Below are 19,711 nucleotides of genomic sequence, written 5' to 3'. Positions count from 1 at the left end.
GGAAATTTTGATTTCTTTGTAAAGGTGGTAACAACGGATCACCACAATGAAATGGTTTACTAACACCAAGAAGGGGTCTCTTCAACTCCATATTGTAAGAATATAAATACATGCTCAGACATATACCCCATATGGATGTTGGTGGGTACATGTCAGAGTTTGACGTATTAGGTTTCTGTACAGAATTCTCAGATATGCAGAAAAGTTACTCAATGCCTCAAATTGGTACCTATATAATAGAAATAACTCCAAAATAGCCCTCTTTCTAATCAAAACATTCCTCTGGGTGGTGATATGGATTATCTTTAATATATAGTATGTTGTGTATATGTCAGGGACAAGCACATTTTGAGAGCTGGCATTGGGTAGTGGGGGCAACCAAATCCCTCTCAGCCGGTGCTGATGGGACAGTCACTACTGCTCAACCTAACCTACTTCACAGGGTTGTTGTGAAGGGAACACCCTGAGCTCCTTGGAAAAAGGAGGGAATAATGGAGTTAATTTGAATGATCCATGCGTTTGCATGATCAAACTGCTCTCTTGCAGCATTTTCATTTATAGGAATTCTATCCTGCCCCTTATCACAAGTTATCTTGGGGGAATGGGGTGTCATAGCAATCTAAAATTTAAGTCATTGGCCAATCCATTTCACTCACTCACTCACTCACTCACTCACACCCCTCCCCCTCCATAGCTCCCTTTTAAGTCGTGAAAGAGAGAGCAATTTCTCCCCATAATTTAAATTATGTTTTTGGGGGAAATTGAGCTTGGAAAGAGCACAACAATATGTTCTCCAAGGCCAGTTCCTCCTCCCACCCACAGCTGCTTGCTTATCAGCCTGCTAGTCTGGCTGACTGAGAGACTTTCTATTGTTGACATTTCTTGTCAGTAAAAGGGATGTACAAACTTGCGGCTCCCTGACAATTTTTGAAGATTGTGTATGTGGGGTGAGGGGCAGGGGGTGAGCGTTTTTCAGAAGGACATTTTAACAGCCCAGTATTTTTCTGCAAAGATAGGAGGTTCTCTGGTTGCATCCTGTTCACTTCATTGTCCCTTGCTTACACATGCCACATTCTATTGGACATTTATATCAACTGGCTATAATACTTTTTTAAAAAATCGTTTTCAAATTTGATTGGCAAAGAAATATAAGGTACATTTTAAAAAGAAATATAAGATACATTTTAAAAGATGTGGAGAAAGGTTTACTCAGAATGGGACTTTGTCCTGTACCTATCATTCTAATACAAGATAAACAATGTGCAGCCTTATGTTAATGTGAATAGAGAAATTAATATTAATTATGGGATTCATCATAGTGAATGATGGATTGGTTTTCAATGTAGTTCTTCACAATTAATTTTGTTAAAACTTTTTTTTAATGAGATATTTTTAAAAAATTCCTAAATATATTAAGTGAATATTAATACAATCAAGTAGAAAATTCTGTTGTTGTGATAGAGCTACTTGTTACATTTGTTAGAAGATAGAAGCCGTCTACTTGGTCATTCTTTAAGTCTTCTTCAGAACATTATATCTTGAATCCCTGGCTTCTATATATTATTCAGCAAACTCATTACAGAGGTAATGTTGACATATTTCACAGTATTTTAATTATGTATCTTCTTGGCAATAGCTGCTTAATGTCAACAGCATATTTCTTAAAGGTCAATTGATGTGTGTCTCTCCCCCTCCCCCTTGGCATTTATAATAGCTTGTTCCCATTTCATATCAACAACAAGGGCACTAAATGAAGGTGTGATGTTATTGAAATAAGGGAAAAAAAACATTTGAAAAAATACTATTAGGATAGTTAAGTATATTGTTTTTTTCCAGACAACATCCCTCTTGGTTTCTTCTTATTATGTATTATTTTTGCTGCTTTTTTGAGAATTGCAGTATGAAAAGCAATGCACAGCAAAACTGCACACTGCAGTGATGCCTGTTTTGCAAGATGCATAACACACAACCACATCCATTTTTGCACTTCAGCTGTGATGCTGTGTGTGTGCCCCTTTGGCTATTTGTGTTAACAGTCCTTGCATCTTGGGTGAATTAGATTGGAATATTCACTTAGTTTCTGGGGTTCAAAGGCTTTATTCATGCAGGAACTATTTACAGCAGTGGTTTTCAACCAGTGTGCCATAGTACTGTGGGGTGCCTTGAATAATGGTCAGGGGTGCCCTGGGCAAAACTGGCCTCCATCCCTTTTTTCTTCCCTCACTCTTCTGATATCCTCTTGTGTCTCTACCTCCCAAAGGTTTGCACAGCTCTTTGTTGCATCAGCCCTGGCTACAAGCTCCCCAGGCAAATGGTGCCTCTGGGGCTGGCCGGGGGTGCTTCCCAGGCCCCTGTAGGACACTGTAAGAAGGCACCTCACTTGGGGGCAGGGGGGCAGCTCAAAGACTATGGTGGCAGCTGGGGGAGGGGGGAGAGGAGAGGAGGCTGAGGGAACACTCACAAGCAAGGGTGTTCAAAAAAGGGTGAGAGGCTGCCAGCTCTGCAGGCAAGGCACGACCTAACTGGGCTCCTGAGCCCCACAGGGGTGCCACAGAAAGAAAGTAGTTGGTCAAGGGAGCTGTGGACTCAAACAGGTTGAAAACCTCTGATTTATCGTAAGAGAGGAGATGAGAGCAAATAACATCTTGTATCAAAAAGCTGCGAAAGAACAATACACAAAATGGCTCAGCTTTTAGGGGTGAAATTAACTCAGACAAAGCAAAGACCACAAGCAAGTGCTCAGAAGAAGGAAATTATTTGTTTTTCCCCAACAATTTGTCAGAGCAGCAAAGTGTGCAGAAGCATAAGTTGTTCATATTCTGATCTCTCAGTGGTTGATGAAATTACCAGAGTGGGGACTTCAGAGATCCTGTGTGGTGTAGTGGTTAGAGAGTCAGAATAGAACCTGGAAAACCAAGGTTAAAATGCCACAAAGCTCACTAGGTGATTTTTGGCCAGTTGTGTTCTCAGCATTTTTTGAAAAGAAAAACATGAGGGGAGGATTGTGTGTACCAAAACCTTGGAAAGCCACTACAAGTAAGTACAGAGTAAACAGAACTGAGATAGATGGTTCCAGTTACAGATAGGTAGCCGTGTTGGTCTGCCATAGTCAAAATAAAAAAATTCCTTCCAGTAGCACCTCAAAGACCAACTAAGTTAGTTCTTCGTATGAGCTTTTGTGTGCATGCACACGAAAGCTCATACCAAGAACTAACTTAGTTGGTCTTTAAGGTGCTACTGGAAGGAATTTTTTAATTTTGAGATAGATGGATCATTGATATGACTTGGTGCAAGGCAGCCTACTATAACTTACATATTTCAAGGAAGGTGAGATAAGTAGGTTCTTGCCTCTTACAGTGAACTCCTATAGATACCTACTCAGCAGTAAACTCCATTGAGTCCAGTGGGGCTTACACTCCAGTAAGCAGGTTTAGGGTTGCAGCCTTAAAGACATTACAAATACTGAATTATGTTTTTACTTACAGTGGTGCCTCGCAAGACGAAAATAATTCGTTCCGTGAGTCTTTTCGTCTTGCGATGTTTTTCGTCTTGCGAAGCACGGTCCATTGCAACTGCGCCTCTTCAAGTGGCTTTAAAAAAAAAAGTGCAAGACGTTTTCGTCTTGCGAAGCAAGCCCATAGGGAAATTTGTCTAGCGAAGCAACGCAAAACCGAAAAACCCTTTCGTCTAGCGAGATTTTCGTCTTGCGAGGCATTCGTCTTGCGGGGCACCACTGTATTCTCTACCAAATGGACAATTGGTATAAAATGCCTGTAGCTGCTTCAAATGCTTCCGTTTTAGAGGCTATTCACCATTAATATGATGCCATTTTAAAATGTAATGTGTAATGTGTGAGATGGCTACCAAGCATCTAAATTTGCCTCAGTTTAGAAGTCAGTTTCCTCATAGGTAATTGGTTTGCCTTCCAATAAAAATGCTAATGATTGAGGCATTAGACCTATAAATGACAATGCACCTCTTATTTTGAGTATCCAGATGGCTGATCGAGTGCTTGTGATTGGCAGCGGGGGCAGAGAACATGCTCTGGCTTGGAAATTGGCACAGTCTCCACATGTGAAACAGGTACTGGTTGCTCCGGGAAATGCCGGTACAGCTCATGATGGCAAAATCTCTAATTCAGGTGAATAGCTTGTAGTATTTGGTGACTTTTCCTGCATTGGATATATTTTAATGTATTTGAATGGTCATACAGTGGAGAAACACACCCACGCCACCTTTCCAAAACAGTGTACAATGTATTGCATAAATGCAAATGCTGGGTGAGAAAAATCAATGCTTCAAACATGTCTGACTTTTTATGTTAACTTAGCAGAATGCACATACAAAAATGCAAGCGTGTGTAATCAAACATGTTCAGCCCCTGAAACTGTTACCTAGATAACAAAGTGGTTTTTGGAAACACAATTTTAGTCAATTTCTGCTTCTGCAGATGGCCCACATGCCCATCCTACATTGCTCAGCCTTTTAAGGGGTGCGTGCCCACCCTATTCCTTTCTAATGGGAGCCCAGAGGGCAAGGGCACTTGTTGGATCAATGTCTTAGCTTGTGTAGCCATGCCTTGCACCTTCAACCCTTGTCTTGCTTATGTACTGCTTAGAGCATTAAAGTTACTGTGGGAGCCAGGGCACATAGACTTTTGATGTAAGTTATCTTGGGATCTAAGCTACCAAATTCTTTATTGCAGATCCATATGCACAACTATATCTTTATTTAACATATTGAAATAAATCTTTATCATGTTTTCCTTTTGTGGTTCCTGAAGCCACATAACTGTCATACATTTTGGATCCTGGTATTTAATATTATTTATTATCTATTTCAGGGGTTTTAACTAGCAACCATACTATCCTAGCCCAGTTCTGCAAAGATCATAACATTGGGTTTGTGATTGCTGGACCAGAAGCTCTCCTTGTGACAGGTAAAGTTAGAGTAACTCCTTTCTTGGGGAAAAAACAAGTGCTCTAGATTAAAAAATAAGGGTCCAGTCTTAGGTAGCATAGGTCCCCAGTACAGTATTTGGTATCATCAAGTGGAGAGCAAAATGGGTTTTGAATAGCTGGGTTTTTTTGCAACTGAGAAACACCCTTTCTTCCTCCTCCTCCTCCTCTTCTTCTTCTTCTTCTTCTTCTTCTTCTTCTTCTTCTTCTTCTTCTTCTTCTTGCCTTTTTGAAACTCTGGACAGTGTGATTCCTACTGATAATCCCGCAGGTAGATAAACAGCAGCCAGCAGCCCCTTGTATGAGCATATGCATGTAGCATCTTGGAACATTACATAAAATAACTCTCTTGCTAGACCAGAGTTCATATTGATGTAGATTCTATTTTAAAAACTATTGCGTTACAGTGGTACCTCGGGTTACAAACACCTCAGGTTACAAACACTTTGGCTTACAGACTCCACTAACCTGGAAGTAGTACCTCAGGTTAAGAACTTTACCTCAGGATGAGAACAGAAATCGCATGCTGGCAGCGAGGCGGCAGCGGGAGGCCCCATCAGCTAAAGTGGTACCTCAGGTTAAGAATGGTTTCAGGTTAAGAATGGACCTCCGGAAGAAATTAAGTTCATAACCAGAGGTACCACTGTATTAGGCATTAAAACATACCTTGGCTACAGGTTTGATAAGTTTATTATAGATGCAGGCAGACTTTTTAAGAGAGAGTTCAAGGTAACATGATAAACTGCATCGTTTTTTGTTGCTGAACTATAAAACCCCAAGCTCTTAAGCCTTCCTCCATACTGGTGAGCTGCCTGCTGATAATTTTAGTTGCTCTTTTAGCTCTGTGTTACCATTCTGAGACAGGCAAGGAGTATTAATAAAAAAAATAAATCTGAATTCCATAGCAAGCTTTGTCTGAGCCTTTCAGTATTTTGTTGTTAGGAATTGTTGATGACTTGGTAGCAGCTGGAGTTAGATGTTTTGGACCTACAGCCAGGGCAGCACAACTGGGAACAAATCGAAGTTTCGCTAAGGTCTTTCTTGATCAACATGGAATTCCAACAGCAAAATGGAATGAATTTTTAAATCCGCAAGACGCTTGCACTTTTATTAATAGGTAAGCATTATTTTCTCCATTAGCTTACGCTCTTTAGAGTTGATGGTATAGCTTTTTCATGAATTAAATTAAAAAGGGACCCCAAATGTATTGAAAATTGTTGATGAATATTGTAGAATGGCCAAAATTTGACAAGTTTACTGTTCTAGATCTCAGTCTCTCCACGTTCACCCTCAACTTTCTCTCCCTCATTACACCCTAGACCTGCTTGGTTCACCTGCTCCCTCCACAGCTAGGCTCTGCTTGCAGATCACAACCACAAGGCTCCGCAGTCAGCTACTGGGTCCTAGAAAACAGGGGGCACTTCTTCCTCTTATTTATTCATCAGCCTTGACTACAACAGCAATTTTTTTATTGGTTGTTTCTTTTTGGGGGGGGGGATACCAAAACAAAATAAGGAGGATGATAAAGCCTTTCACAATGTTTATTCCTTAGATACTTCTAAAGAAGGTTTAATGTGCAGTAATTTATCAGGGTAAATTTTCTCCTCACACCTTTAATCACTCTAAGCAAGGCTGCATCTCATACTTAGATGGGAAACTTCCAGAGAGGCCTAGCCCAAGCCTTCCTTGAAGAAAGGCTGGCTAAAGTTTAGAATATAAATAATTAGAATATTTTCATGTAGCTCAGTATTGCCTACACAGACTGACTGTAACTCTCCATGGTTCTCTCTCAGCCTTGCTTGGAGATGTGTTAAAATTCTCCTTTCTCTAAAATGTGTTCCAGACAGTCCATGAACTATTTTTTTTTTTTCAAAAGAGGAAATTTTTGACCATATAATGAAAAGGAGTGATTTTCTTCTAATATGCTCTATCTTAATTTAAAGTGCTGCTTTTCCTGAATTGGTGGTAAAGCCCAGTGGCTTGGGTCCTAGAAAAGAGATAATTATTGCGTCCAACAGAGAGGAAGCCTGCAATGCAGTGCAAGAAATTCTGCAGGTGATTTATGCCTCTTTGTTCAGCTGTTGTGTGCTTTAATTTCGTTTATCATGGTTTTTTATGTAAGGATAAATCTTACACTCAGTAGTTAGATTGTAGTCCAACCCCCTGCAGTGCAGGAATATGCAGCTGTATGTTTGTAAGGTAAGGTAAATGGGGATGCGGGTGGCACTGTGGTCTAAACCTCTGAGTCTCTTGGGCTTGCCAATTGCAAGGTCGGCGGTTCGAGTCCCTGCGATGGGGTGAGCTTCCGTTGCTCTGTCCTAGCTTCTGCCAACCTAGCAGTTCAAAAGCATGCCAGTGCAAGTAGATAAATAGGGGAAGGTAAACGGCATTTCCGTGCACTCTGTTACTCAGCACGGTGTTCTGATGTGCCAGAAGCTGTTTAGTTATGCTGGTCACATGACCTGGAAAGCTGTCTGTGGACAAACACCGTCTCCCTTGGCCTGAAAGCGAGATGAGCGCCGCACCCCATAGTCGCCTTTGACTGGACTTAACTGTCCAGGAGTCATTTACCTTTTACCTTACCTATGTTTGTATTTTGGGTAGCTTTTTCTTCTACTGTGACATTGTGCAGTGACGTAATTATATAATATTTTAAATGGTGTTCTGACGTACAAAAACCAGTTATATGTTTAACCTGCAAATTGTCACACCTCATAAAAATTTAGTAGGGATTCTACTCAAGTAGAATGTAGACTACATGAAGGTTTACAGGTGAAGGAAAAAAATGACTTTATTGGAAATGCTCTAAAAAAGAGCTTTCTCGTTAAAAATGGAAGATGGAGTGAAAGTAGAATCTGACCAGTGGATTTTTTTTTCTTTTTTAATGCAGGGCAATGTTTTTGGAGACACCCAAGATACCGTAATAATTGAAGAACTTCTTAAAGGGGAAGAGTTTTCTGTGCGTTTTCATTAAGTATTGCAGTCAGAGTTACCTTGTATTGTTTTTGTATAGTCCACAAACTTTAATTGTTATTAATAGAAATAGCCAAGGCCAGCCTGAGGCCACCTCATTACCTGAGGTGGTAACGAGCCCAGAGAGGAGCAGTTGGGGCATTGGAGGCAGCAGCAGAGGAGATACTGGTGGGAGACTGAGGAAGCATTGAGCAACAAGTATAGGATGTGGCAAGCAATACACTCCTGGGTCCCCTGGGTCTGCTGTCCCACGCAGCTGCCCTCAGCCTGCTTCCTGAGGCAACTACCTCACTGAGCCTCATGGACTATAGCAATGTGGTTCACTTAGCATGAAGCACAATGTTAGTACAACATCAGCATTATATACTACTATTTCCCAGTGTGGTTTAGTGGAAAGTTTGTTGGACTGGGAAGATGTAGATTCAAAACTCAACTCTGCCATGAAGCTTACTGGGTCACCCCGGGCTACTCACATGGTCTGAGCCTAACTGCCTCCCAGTTTTGTGGATAAGAATAGGAGGCCCATAAATCCTTGGGGAAAGGGCAGGGTAAATTCCAGAGGAACCACATAACTTGCTGAACCACAAGGAGTTTTTGAGCTTTTGGGTGCTAATTGGGTGTCTGATGAGAACTATCAGCAAATATAGGGATTTTATTGTGCATTGCTATCATAGTTTTTAGCATGCTGTAAACTTTGATACACAATAATTAGTATTTCCTTCAAGGGATACTAAGGGGACTTGCTTTGCAAACCTTTGCAGGGTAAAATACAGGCAGGATTTTCAAAGTCAGCAGTTTCAGGCACAGAAGGGGAGGGCACAGAAACACAACTGGATACTTCTGCTTTTCTTCCTTGTGAAGCAATTGGTAGTGACCTGCTGCACAGACTTTCATCTCCCCACAAGGATTCCAAAGAAAGGAAAAGAGACTTGGTGACTGCTTGTGGATTTGGGGGAGGAAGGAGCTAACAGATCTGCCTAAGGCTTTTTCTTGCCTGAGATGAAGGACAAGATGGTCCCAATTCCACGCACAGAAGTCAGACAGATTGGCAGCTGAATCTTACAACACCAGCAACAGGACAGCATTCTCCATTGCATCTGAGGATAGCAGGCTACCTTAGGGAGTGCGGGGCAAATGATGCATAGCTCACACAGCTTTTTCCTTCAACAGATCACCGCTCTCTGTCTCCCCCGGTTTCTGCTGCCAGAGGCAGCCTCCTTACTCTGCCTAGTGGTAGGGTAGACTGTGGCAGTCAGAAGGTGGAGGAGTAGAGAATAGCATGGGCCAACTTTTCACATGGTAACATCGTCTCTGTGACCTTAGCTACAATTTATCTGCAGCCATTAGCTGGTGAAAATGTTCGCCTCTGTGTGGCGAAAAGCTCTTGCTAATTTCAGCACTGCTGTGAAAGGCAGGACTTCAAGGATTGAATTAATAAGAGAGAAACTTATGCATGTTGATGTATAATGTGTGTGCTTTTAGTTTGTTATATTTGTTGCTCAGTTTCATGTATTTTCTTCTCAGTGCTTATGCTTTGTGGATGGAGTCACTTTTGCTCTCATGCCACCAGTCCAGATCCAAAAGCGACTATCTGATGAAGACTGGGGTCCAAGCACTGCTGGAATGGGAGCTTATGGTCCAGTACCTCAGGTGCCAACAGGTTTTATTCACTATCTGCTTAGGACTCCATATGCCTTTCCCCTGGAAATCATATAGTCTGATTTCTAAGTAATTTCTTGAGTGATGCTTTCAAATCTTTCTGGGTAATCCATGACAGCTGTTGACCTTGGAATAATAATGGACATAGGCGTCATCTCCTGGACCCCCCGCTCTTTTGCCCTCCCAATTTTGTTGGAGGGACATGTGGAGAACGCACATGTCATTGCTTCCCCTCCAGTCTTCTGTACAAGTTGGTGCATCTGTTAATGGAAAATCATATACAGTGGTGCCTCGCAAGACGAAATTAATTCGTTCCGCGAGTTTTTTCGTCTTGCAAAGCACGGTGTCGGAAAAGTTTTGGAAAAGCTTCAAAAATCACCAAAAACCTCAAGAAAGGCTACCACACTGCGTTCTATGAGTTGCTCCTCGAAGTCAAGTCGCAACTGTATTAACGGTGTTAAGGAAAAGGAAACAAACTTGCAAGACATTTTCGTCTTGCGAAGCAAGCCCATAGGGAAATTCGTCTTGCGAAGCAGCTCAAAAACCGCAAAACCCTTTCGTCTAGCGAGTTTTTTGTCTTGCGAGGCATTCGTCTTGCGGGGCACCACTGTAACAAGATTCTAGCATGCTAATGCTGTGCTGACAAAGGTGTGTTGTACTCCACAGTCATACTTCAGAAGCACATAAAGTGGTATTGAATGTGAAATTTAGCAGCTTGATAATCTCGGCTCCATCCCCCCCCCCAAGACTGCAGGTGTAAACCTGATAGTGTGTGGGGAACTTTCAGCAGATGACGGGGAGGGCTCGAAGCAGACTCTGTAGGAGTCAAGGGCAAGACTTTGTTGGCCTCCATGGAGTTGTCTGCCCTTCCGTGTGACTAGCAGAATTAAAATAAATTATTCTAAGAAATGGACAATACATGTAATCGATGCAAACTAGAGAATGGTGTGAAACTCTAATGTTTATTTTTGTTGCTCAAGTATGCACTTCCTTAGTCTTAGGGTTGCCCCTGTAGATGATGGCAGGAAGACAGATGGAGACAAAACTTGAATTAGTTGCCTCTGCCTTTCATTGGCTTTGGCTCCATCTACTGTTGGTCTTTGTGTGAACAATCCCAATGGGAACCAGCCCCTACTGGTGTTTGGTTACTTTTTTATCACTATGTTTTGATTTTTTACACTGAGGAAAAAATTGTCATAAAGCAGTCTCCATGTGTCCTTCTCCTGTTGCTCATTAGATTTCCGAAGTCCTTCTAGAAAAAGTTAAAGGTACACTTCTTCAACACATTATCAACAGCATGAAGCAAGAAGGCATATCTTATGTAGGTAAGAAGTTACACTCGACATCAAGTTCCTTGGGAATGATCATTCTCTCATATGACATTACCCCGTCTGATGTCTATGTTTTGGATTTTCATCATATTGAAAACTCATTCTTGTCGTCACGTAACAACTTACTATTTTTTTGAGTCTTGCTTAATGAATGACAACTTCTGGAGGAGTTGTTTTATGAATAGAGAACTTAATCTTCTACCAATAATAATAATAATATGCAGAATTTTTAAAAATGCTTCACTTCATCTCATGCCTTAGTCTAGCTGTATGCATTTTAAAGACACGCTAAAATATATACTTTGATTTTGTTATCTATAATTCTCTGATTCCTTTCAGGTGTGCTGCAGATAGAATTAATGCTTACCAAAGATGGTGTGAAAGTCTTAAGTTTTGACTGCTATTTTGGTGACCCCCAATGCCAGGTAAATCAGAGATACACAACCTAATCCTGTGAACCACCAAGACAGCAAATTAATATTTCAGATTGCATGTAATTTCTGCTCCGGCAGCATAGCATTACAGTTTGTAGTGCTGCATGGTGGACATTGTGAGTTAACAAAAGAAAAGCCAGTGTAGCACAGCAACTAAACGGAATCAATATAGTCTCTGTGCTATGCTAGTCTCTCCTTTGAGGAGTTCACAGTAGTATAATCTCCCTGCAGTCAAATCAGATTGACTGCTGCAAACTTTATCCAAACAAATCTGGACAAACGCTCTGTAAACAGGTCATCTGGCTTTAGGCTTGCTTTCTAACTTGTAATCACTGTAAGCTAATTGCCACTGGTTTTTGGAAATAGAAAAGTGTTGCAAAAGCAGTGATTTGAACTAGATATAGTTGCTGAATCGTTTATAATCGTATATAAAATGCCACCTATGTCCACTTTTGCAGGTGGTTGTTCAGCTTCTTAAAAATGATCTTTATGAAGTGATCCAAGCCACTATTGATGGCAGGCTCTGCAGTTCCATGTTGGCTTGGTCAGAGAATTGCACTGCTGTGTCGATTGTCATGGCAAGTGAAGGGCATCTGGAATGTTCTAATCAGGGCAAAGAGATCACTGGTAATTCTTTTTTATTCTGAACAGTTTAATTACAAGGTACAATGAATAATTTCGCTTTATGTTTTCTGACAGTCATTATTCCTTTTTTAAAAAATACCACAATAATCATCTTTCAGTTACAGTATTTTGAATTATTTACTAAATGTATTTCTTGTTAAATGTTTCAACAGGGAAACTTAAGTGAAATGTGAAGTGCGGACTTCCCACTGATATTTTGAGACCCCGTGAAATGGGGGAGTTGACAATACAACCACCTACATCTATAGAATATGTTCTAAAAATAATAATCAAGCCCATTTTTCTTTCAATTTTTGTAGGGCTCCTTCAGGCAAGAGAGCTAGGCCTGGAGATCTTCCATGGAGCTACCACAGCAGTGGATGACAAAGTGCTGGTTAATGGCAGCAGAGTCCTGACAGTAACAGCCATGAAGGAGGACCTTGCGTCAGCGCTTGAAGTTGCCTACAAAGGACTGGCAGCCATTTATTTCCAGGGTGCAACTTATCGAAAAGATGTTGGTTATCAAGCTATGAGGTTTCTCAGACAGTCTGCGTATGTAAACATAGGCACTGGCAGATCATGCGTGCTAACCCAATGTTTATTATTTTGCCCAGGATCAGAGGTGGATTTAAGGGAACACGACTGGTTCACCCGCACTGGGTGCCCAGCTGAGAGGGTGTGGCAGAGGTGCTGCAACAATGCTTTAGACTGGAAGGCAAGAGGTGGGGACGCACACACCAAATTTTGGCATCGCACAGGGCACTACTGACATTTGAAAGTCCAAAGTCTGCCACTGCCAGGATTCTCTTGCAATCACAATCGTAACTGAAAAATGTTTTAACAACCGTGACGTGTGCTTCTGTTTTAGGAGTCCATCATATGAGGACAGAATTGCAGATCCTATTGTTTGCAATGTCTTGGTTCGCCCACCTAACCTAACAGCTGCAAGTGGTTCCAAATTAGGTAAGGATCTGCTGAAGTGATGGATTTTGATGAAGTGAAAGGATTTTGAAGACCACTTCAGTTTTTCAAATTTATTCGATGTGAACCAAACTATTAAATGGATATACTAACCAGCTTCTGGCAAGAGCTCACTTCATTGTCCTCCCTTATCCTCAGAAGTTATTGCTCTTTGCATATCAGCAGTTTTCTCTTGCACAAAGAGTAGCAGGAGAATTATGTGTGATTAGGGCTACAATGTTCAATTGACTAAACTTTAGGAAATTAACTGATTAAAAACATTTGCTCATCTAACTAGATGCCCCTAATTAATTTGACAGCAGGGGTGCTAATTTGAATAAAATATTGGGGGGCGGGGCAGATAAGCCCCACCCTGCCTAATCAATCACATGATGCTGTGCACACACACCATTTGAATGGCAATGCCCATCAACTTTGGGGGACTTGGCCCCCTCAAACATTTTATTGGGGGTGAGGCAAAGGACCTCAACCCCTAGGAGTTGGCTCCTATGTTGGACAGCATATATCCATATCATTTTATGTATCTAGCTTTTTTTTTTTTGTTGTTATAAAACTTTTTTGTAAAACAATTACAGGTGGCAAATGCCATCACATAAGAATCGTTCTCACTTTCCCCTCATACAGGAGAGAGAGCATCTTCTGATATGATGCCTGAGATGCATCATCTATAAACAAAGAAAATAAGCTTCTTGCTTTAGAAATGTTGTTTTTACCCATGGGGAGAATTAATTGATAGTGTAAGAACATAAGTAAAGCCCTGCCAGATCAGACCAAAGGTCCATCCAGTTGAGTATTTTGTTCATAGTGGGCAACTAGATGTTTGTGGGACATGAGTGATAGCCCTCTCCCCCTGCCCCATGTTTCCCAGGAACTGATATTTATTCAGAGCCATACTAATAGTGATACTAGATGTGGTATAAAGCCATCATAATTTTTAGCCATTGATTAATCAAGTAACTAAAACAAATACGATAAATCAATTAAAATATTTAATTGGGATACGGCTGTCATGATCTTTGTATGGAACTTCAGACTGTTATGGACTATTTCTGCTTTTTGTATGCTGCTCTGTTGCCCACACCTAATTTGTCAGTGCAGGCAATGTTTTTATGTATGGAAATATCAACTTATCTCTTTTCTTTTTGCTTCACATATTGTAATAGCTGAATGGAATGTGTAAACACCTGCCTGACTATGGTATCATATTGCACATGGGGCTGAATGTGAAACCTGATGCTCTGCTTTTGCTTCTGTTAGCAACTGCGGTAGCCTCTGCTGTTTTCTAAAGATATTCTATATAACTAGAATCTAAAACAGAAACAGGAAGTACTCCTATATTCCGACCTTTTGCAACATCTCAGCCTTGTCTCAGTGATCTATTGCAAACATGAGGATTTGCAAGGGGGAGTAGTAATAAGTTTTCAGTAGCAGTGCTGCTTCCCACAATGTTTTTGACTTCTGTGTATGTTTCAGGCAGCTGTGGGCATCGGGGGAGTGTTTCTGCCTTCTTTGATTTGAGAGCATCTGGTTATAATGATCCCATTCTAGTATCCCGAACTAAAAGCATTGGGACAAAAATGAAGGTAAACCAAGGCATGTCCCTACTGTAGCTTGTGCTATGCCCATGCCTCTTATGATGCATCATTTTTCCATGTGAGACCACAAAGCTACACTGGTCAAATCAAGATGGAACGGCCTTTCCATAAACACAGAAGTAACTGGCACTTATAAATGTTTCAGATCAATATAATTATACAATGTTGAGCTTTCTAAGCTAGCCCCTATAGAACCTGAGATGTACTAAGCTGAATGCATCCCAGCTGTCCTATATGGCGATCCACCACAAGCGCCTGCCTTTTGCTTGGCATCAGTTGCTCATATAGGAAAAGAACATCCCTTGAGCCTTTGGCTACAGCAAGACCAGTGTCTGAAGCTGCCTAAAGTAATATTTTATATCGGAGTAATGCATTCACATTAAAATCCCAGACTGATTCCCTTGTTCCTTACAGATTGCCCAGCTGTGCAATAAGCATGACATGATTGGTCAGGACTTGGTGGCCATGTGTGTCAATGATGTCCTGGTTCAGGGAGCTGAGCCTCTCTTCTTCCTTGACCATTTTGCCTATGGAAAATTGGATGCTGCTGTGACTCAGTCAATAAGAGATGGGATAGATGGAGCTTGCAAACTGGCAGGATGTACTCTTCTGGGTATGACCATGTCTCAGTATTTCTCTTCTCAGCTTTGAAATTTCTTCTTTGTGTCCTAGGAGCTGTAAGTTGTAGTGGTAGCATAAATTTCCAATTGAGCTTGAACATTATTTGGGGGTTCTTCCAGATGAAAAAAAGAAAACAACCCTGGAAAAACATTGCCCAGGTCTGGGCTGGCACCATCAATATCATGTTCCCATTTTATAGAGGGGGAGCAGATAAGACTTGCTGTGATGCAAATAGCTATGCTTTCCAGCCCTTCACTAATATATATTAGAACTAGAAGCCTTGTCACCAACGTTGCTCAGAAATTCTAAGAAACAAAAAAAGATGCAGTTTTGAAATTAGTGATTAAACTCAGTGCAGTTTTGTAAGATTCATCCCACCATCTTGATTCAAAATATAATTGTATGCATACATAAACAAAAACATGCTATTTGATCTTAGAAACCCTCGTGCAAAATTGGGATCCAGTATCTTAAGAGGTGCCCAAGTGCACAGCGAGCAAACTAGAATTGGTGGAGAGGCTGTAGAAACTGTTTGTTTCATGCCAGCCTTAACACACAGAGGATGGCAAGATCAACACTGGGTGGTACAAGTCAGCTGTAGAGTCTCTGAAATAGTGATGCATGTGACTTGCTGGTGCATCTGTGTCTGTTGTGTGGCACATGTGCAGGCTTTGGAGGCACATGCACACACCCTGCTGAACATTTTTATTTTGTACCAATATGAGCATCTTTCTTTCACTTCCCTAAAACCAGACGTTAGGAATTATTCCAAAATTCATCAGTGCTGTAGATGGATGGATGAAAATAGGCGTATATTTATTAACATCCTTATTAACATGCAATCTTAAGCATACCCAATGTCGTCGTCCCCCCTGCAAAAATGAGGTGTTGGTACTCATACGTTGATAAAAGTGCTGTGTTTGCCAAAGCAAAATGGCTGCCATAGGCTGGGGGGGGGGGAGAGAGAGAGGTGACGGTACTCCATATTTGTGACTGCTGCACACAAAGCACTGAGTATACCCATATAGAATGCAAGTTCCATGGGCATTTATGGTATTTACTGCTGTTGGTTTCTCTTCCTTTTTCCTAGGAAGAGAGACCAGTGAAATGTCTGGCACCTTTGCACCTGGAGAGTGCAACCTGGTTGGCTTTGTTGTTGCGGCTGTGGAACAAGAAATGGGATTTCCACAGCAGGAGAAGATTGTCAGTGGTGATCTCCTCATTGGCATAGCTTCTTCAGGCCTTCACAACCAAGGATTTAGTCTTGTGAGGAAGATTCTTTTAACATCATCCCTACACTATTTCTCTTCTGTTCCTGGTGAATGTGGTCCCCAGACTTTAGGTATATCTGCTTCCCCCAATTTCTTACTCTGAACATTTCTTGTAAATTAATACCATGCACTTATTATTTTCTTTCTTTCTTTCTTTCTTTCTTTCTTTCTTTCTTTCTTTCTTTCTTTCTTTCTTCCTTCCTTCCTTCCTTCCTTCCTTCCTTCCTTCCTTCCTTCCTTCCTTCCATCCATCCTTTCTCTCTCTCTCTCTCTCTGCTGTATATAATTGCCTGATTTTGAAGCCATTGCACACTTCTCGGCTTTAGTTCTCCATCATGATTTTTACTGCACCTTTTCCCCACAGTGTCTTCAGAGACATCCTTGTTGTCCTCTTCTTCTCCATAGAAAGAAACAAAGGAGACCTTATGACAGCCTTCACCAACCTGATGCCCTCCAAATATTGTTGGGCTGGGGCTGATGGGAGTTGTAGTCCAGCAATATCTGGAGGGCATCAGGTTAGGGAAGGCTGCAGCTTGGTGAGGAAGGAATCTTGTCCTGCTTATTATAAGATTGTATGAATGATTTTCTCTACAGTTTAAAACTTCTCATACATTCACAGGAGAGCAGTTGCTAACCCCATCCAAAATCTATAGCAAAACTCTGCTGCCTGTACTCCGTTCAGGAAATGTGAAAGCCTACATCCACATTGCAGAAGGTGGGTTGCTGGGAAGCTTTTCTACAATCCTTCCTGAACAATTTAGTGTGGTTTTGGGTAAGTAATTTTTGTTCTTGTTGTATTATCTATAGGTGATATACACATGATTCTTTTTTAGCATGACATTAATAAAGGCGTTTTGGAAACTAGCCATATGCACACACCCTCAAGTAAACCATCTTGGCTGTGAGTCCTGGAAGACTGGCTAGGCCCTGCCTTGCGTTCCTTTTTCTACTTGACCTGGGAGGGCAGGATGCTGACTGACTCCAGCTACGAAACCTTAGGCTACTGAGCAGACTTTGGGACTGGGGTGTTGTTTGAGGGGGTTGTTGATGTTGTTGCTATTCGTTATTTGAATTTTTATTTTAGATCTTGTGGTTTATGTGGAATTTGTTCAGTTTGGCTGTGTAATTTTTGTGTTTTATTTATTATTTATGACTACTTTTGTTATGTTGCAGTTGTGTGTGGTTTTTTTTCATGTTACAAGCCACCTTGAGCATGGTTTGAACTGCAGAAAGACAGCATGCAAATAAAATTATGTATGTATATATGTAAACATGTATCTGAAATACTTCTGGCCTAAACGCTCCAAATAGAAGGCAAGCAAGATGGGATTTTTTTTTCCCCTCTGCCCCTCTGAACAGCAGTCACCAGTGGTGTGTATATCATGACCTTCTTGTCTGGGACCCAGTATTTCTTTATCTGGGGCAATTGACTCCAAACTCCATATAAGTTTTCTGACTATTCATTGAGCCAAGAACCAACAGCATGGACAGCTCATTGTGGGGCTTTGGTTTGAAGTCAGGCCAGAGCCAAAATTGATTTGAGATTGTTGCTTCAATTTGGTCTGCAGCCAATGGATGTTTAAATCAGGAGCCCCCAAAGTGATGTTCTCCAGATGTTGCTGGACTGAACAACTCCTATCATCCCTGAACACTGACCATAATGGATCACCTGACGGAATTAGAATCCATCAGGAGGGCACCACATAGGCCCCCCATTTTAAATATTCCTGTCAAGCCACACCTTCTTAAAGGAGCCTTGCCTAATAACAAGAGACTGCACTTTCTTATGCCAGCATGTGCTGTGTTGAAGGTGAAATACCTCTTCCAGATCCTGGGCTTAGTGGGGTGGAAAGGAGAGTTTTCAGTTCCCAGTGGGGTGATGCGTGCAAGTCTAAAAGAGCTACTTTCTAAGGGACAGTGTCTGGAAGCCTCACTGTGTCCTGGAGCCCCTCCTCTATAGAAGTGTCTGGAGGGGCTGATTATTTCAACTATTGTCTCCTATAGCATTGGAGGAACCGAATATTCTCCTTCCTAGGAGTCTCAAGAGACCTCTGCTGACAGATGGAGTTCCAAACCATGACAATAGGTCTCTTGAGAGTCTGATCGTGAAATAACTAATCCGAGAGTATTTCACAGTTGCAGTCCCTCATCCCAGCATTTGAGAGGAAAAATCAGAACACCCCTTTGAAATGAATTTCGTCCTCTTACTCATATGTTCAGGTCTCTGTATGTCCTTCACATAGATAATTTCAGCATGACATAGTAGTGCCTATCTTTTGCTGGATTGTATCCAATATTGCTAATGAGAGGTGAGGCTGGAAGGATGAACCTGTGCCATGGCTTTAACAGGGATGGAATTAAGGACAGTGTTGTTCTTTACAAATTCAATTATTTGTAGATGCTCATAGTTGGACTATTCCTTCAATATTTTCTTGGCTTCAAGAAGAGGGAAGCCTTTCAGAAGTGGAGATGTCTCAAACGTTTAACTGTGGGATTGGTGCTGTGCTGGTGGTACAAAAGGAGTTTGCTGGGCAGATTTTGAAAGATCTCCAGAAATACGAGGATGCGTGGTTGATCGGGAAAGTCATCCACCATCTTGCAGGTTATTGCATTTCCTATTCAGACATACAAACAGCTTAAAATCCAACAAAAGCATTTAAAATGTTCTAAGGCTTCAGTTCTATACCAACTTATATGAGAGTGAGGCCCATTGAAAATGATGGTGTTTACTTCTGTGTAGACATATATAGGAGTGCACTTTAATTTGTAGACATACATAGGGTTGCACTGTGATTTGGACCATAACTGTATTAAGTTTCTGCAGCTATGTAACTTAACTTGGGTAGCAGGAGTAAATTCAGCACCTCTCTTCTGTTCCTGCTGCCGCCACACCACAGTCAGAACAAATCAAAGTCTAGGTTGCTATGCTTTCTGAACCTAGACTCATGGCTTGTTTTCATCAAGCTGTGAGTGGTAACCAAGGTTTGTTCTTGGTCATGCTTGTAATTTACTTTGGGGAAACAAGCCATGAACCTGTGTTGTTTGAACAACACAGCAAGCTAGATTATGACTTGTTCTGTGCATGGCATCAGCAAGAGTGGGAAAGGAGTTCTGAAAGAACTTGTTCACATTAAACCATAGTTTGTTTTAAACTATGGTATAATATGACATGTGAACTGGGCCAATGTTTAGTTTGTATTTAGGTGTCCATTTGCAAGTCCTGCACAATGAAAAAAAAAAAGATATGAAAACACCAATTAATTA

The 19,711-nt window shown here is 41.2% G+C and overlaps 1 protein-coding gene across 5 annotated transcripts in view; it reads left to right on the top strand.

Annotated features, from left to right (window-relative positions):
* LOC308589783 (trifunctional purine biosynthetic protein adenosine-3-like) overlaps nucleotides 1–19,711 on the top strand; it is a 28,307-nt gene that overhangs the window by 1,425 nt on the left and 7,171 nt on the right. For 3 of the 5 annotated variants that reach the window (XM_081199201.1, XM_081199199.1, XM_081199203.1), the window contains exons 2-17: nucleotides 3,997–4,141; nucleotides 4,844–4,939; nucleotides 5,901–6,075; nucleotides 6,902–7,013; nucleotides 7,849–7,917; nucleotides 9,456–9,581; nucleotides 10,828–10,915; nucleotides 11,261–11,346; nucleotides 11,814–11,982; nucleotides 12,300–12,531; nucleotides 12,848–12,942; nucleotides 14,434–14,543; nucleotides 14,970–15,168; nucleotides 16,267–16,518; nucleotides 17,067–17,219; nucleotides 18,846–19,049. In XM_081199201.1, the coding sequence (XP_081055327.1) occupies nucleotides 3,997–4,141; nucleotides 4,844–4,939; nucleotides 5,901–6,075; nucleotides 6,902–7,013; nucleotides 7,849–7,917; nucleotides 9,456–9,581; nucleotides 10,828–10,915; nucleotides 11,261–11,346; nucleotides 11,814–11,982; nucleotides 12,300–12,531; nucleotides 12,848–12,942; nucleotides 14,434–14,543; nucleotides 14,970–15,168; nucleotides 16,267–16,518; nucleotides 17,067–17,219; nucleotides 18,846–19,049 (2,311 nt within the window). Of the gene's footprint in view, nucleotides 1–2,313; nucleotides 2,364–3,996; nucleotides 4,142–4,843; nucleotides 4,940–5,900; nucleotides 6,076–6,901; nucleotides 7,014–7,848; nucleotides 7,918–9,455; nucleotides 9,582–10,827; nucleotides 10,916–11,260; nucleotides 11,347–11,813; nucleotides 11,983–12,299; nucleotides 12,532–12,847; nucleotides 12,943–14,433; nucleotides 14,544–14,969; nucleotides 15,169–16,266; nucleotides 16,519–17,066; nucleotides 17,220–18,845; nucleotides 19,050–19,711 lie in introns of those variants that run through there. The other 2 variants (XM_081199200.1, XM_081199202.1) reach the window with 2 other exon arrangements.

This window comes from Podarcis bocagei (assembly GCF_964188305.1).
Source record: "Podarcis bocagei genome assembly, chromosome: 6".
In the NCBI taxonomy this organism is placed as follows: domain Eukaryota; kingdom Metazoa; phylum Chordata; class Lepidosauria; order Squamata; family Lacertidae; genus Podarcis; species Podarcis bocagei.
Note: the sequence above shows the minus strand (reverse complement) of the source record. Positions and strands in the feature narration are given on the sequence as shown.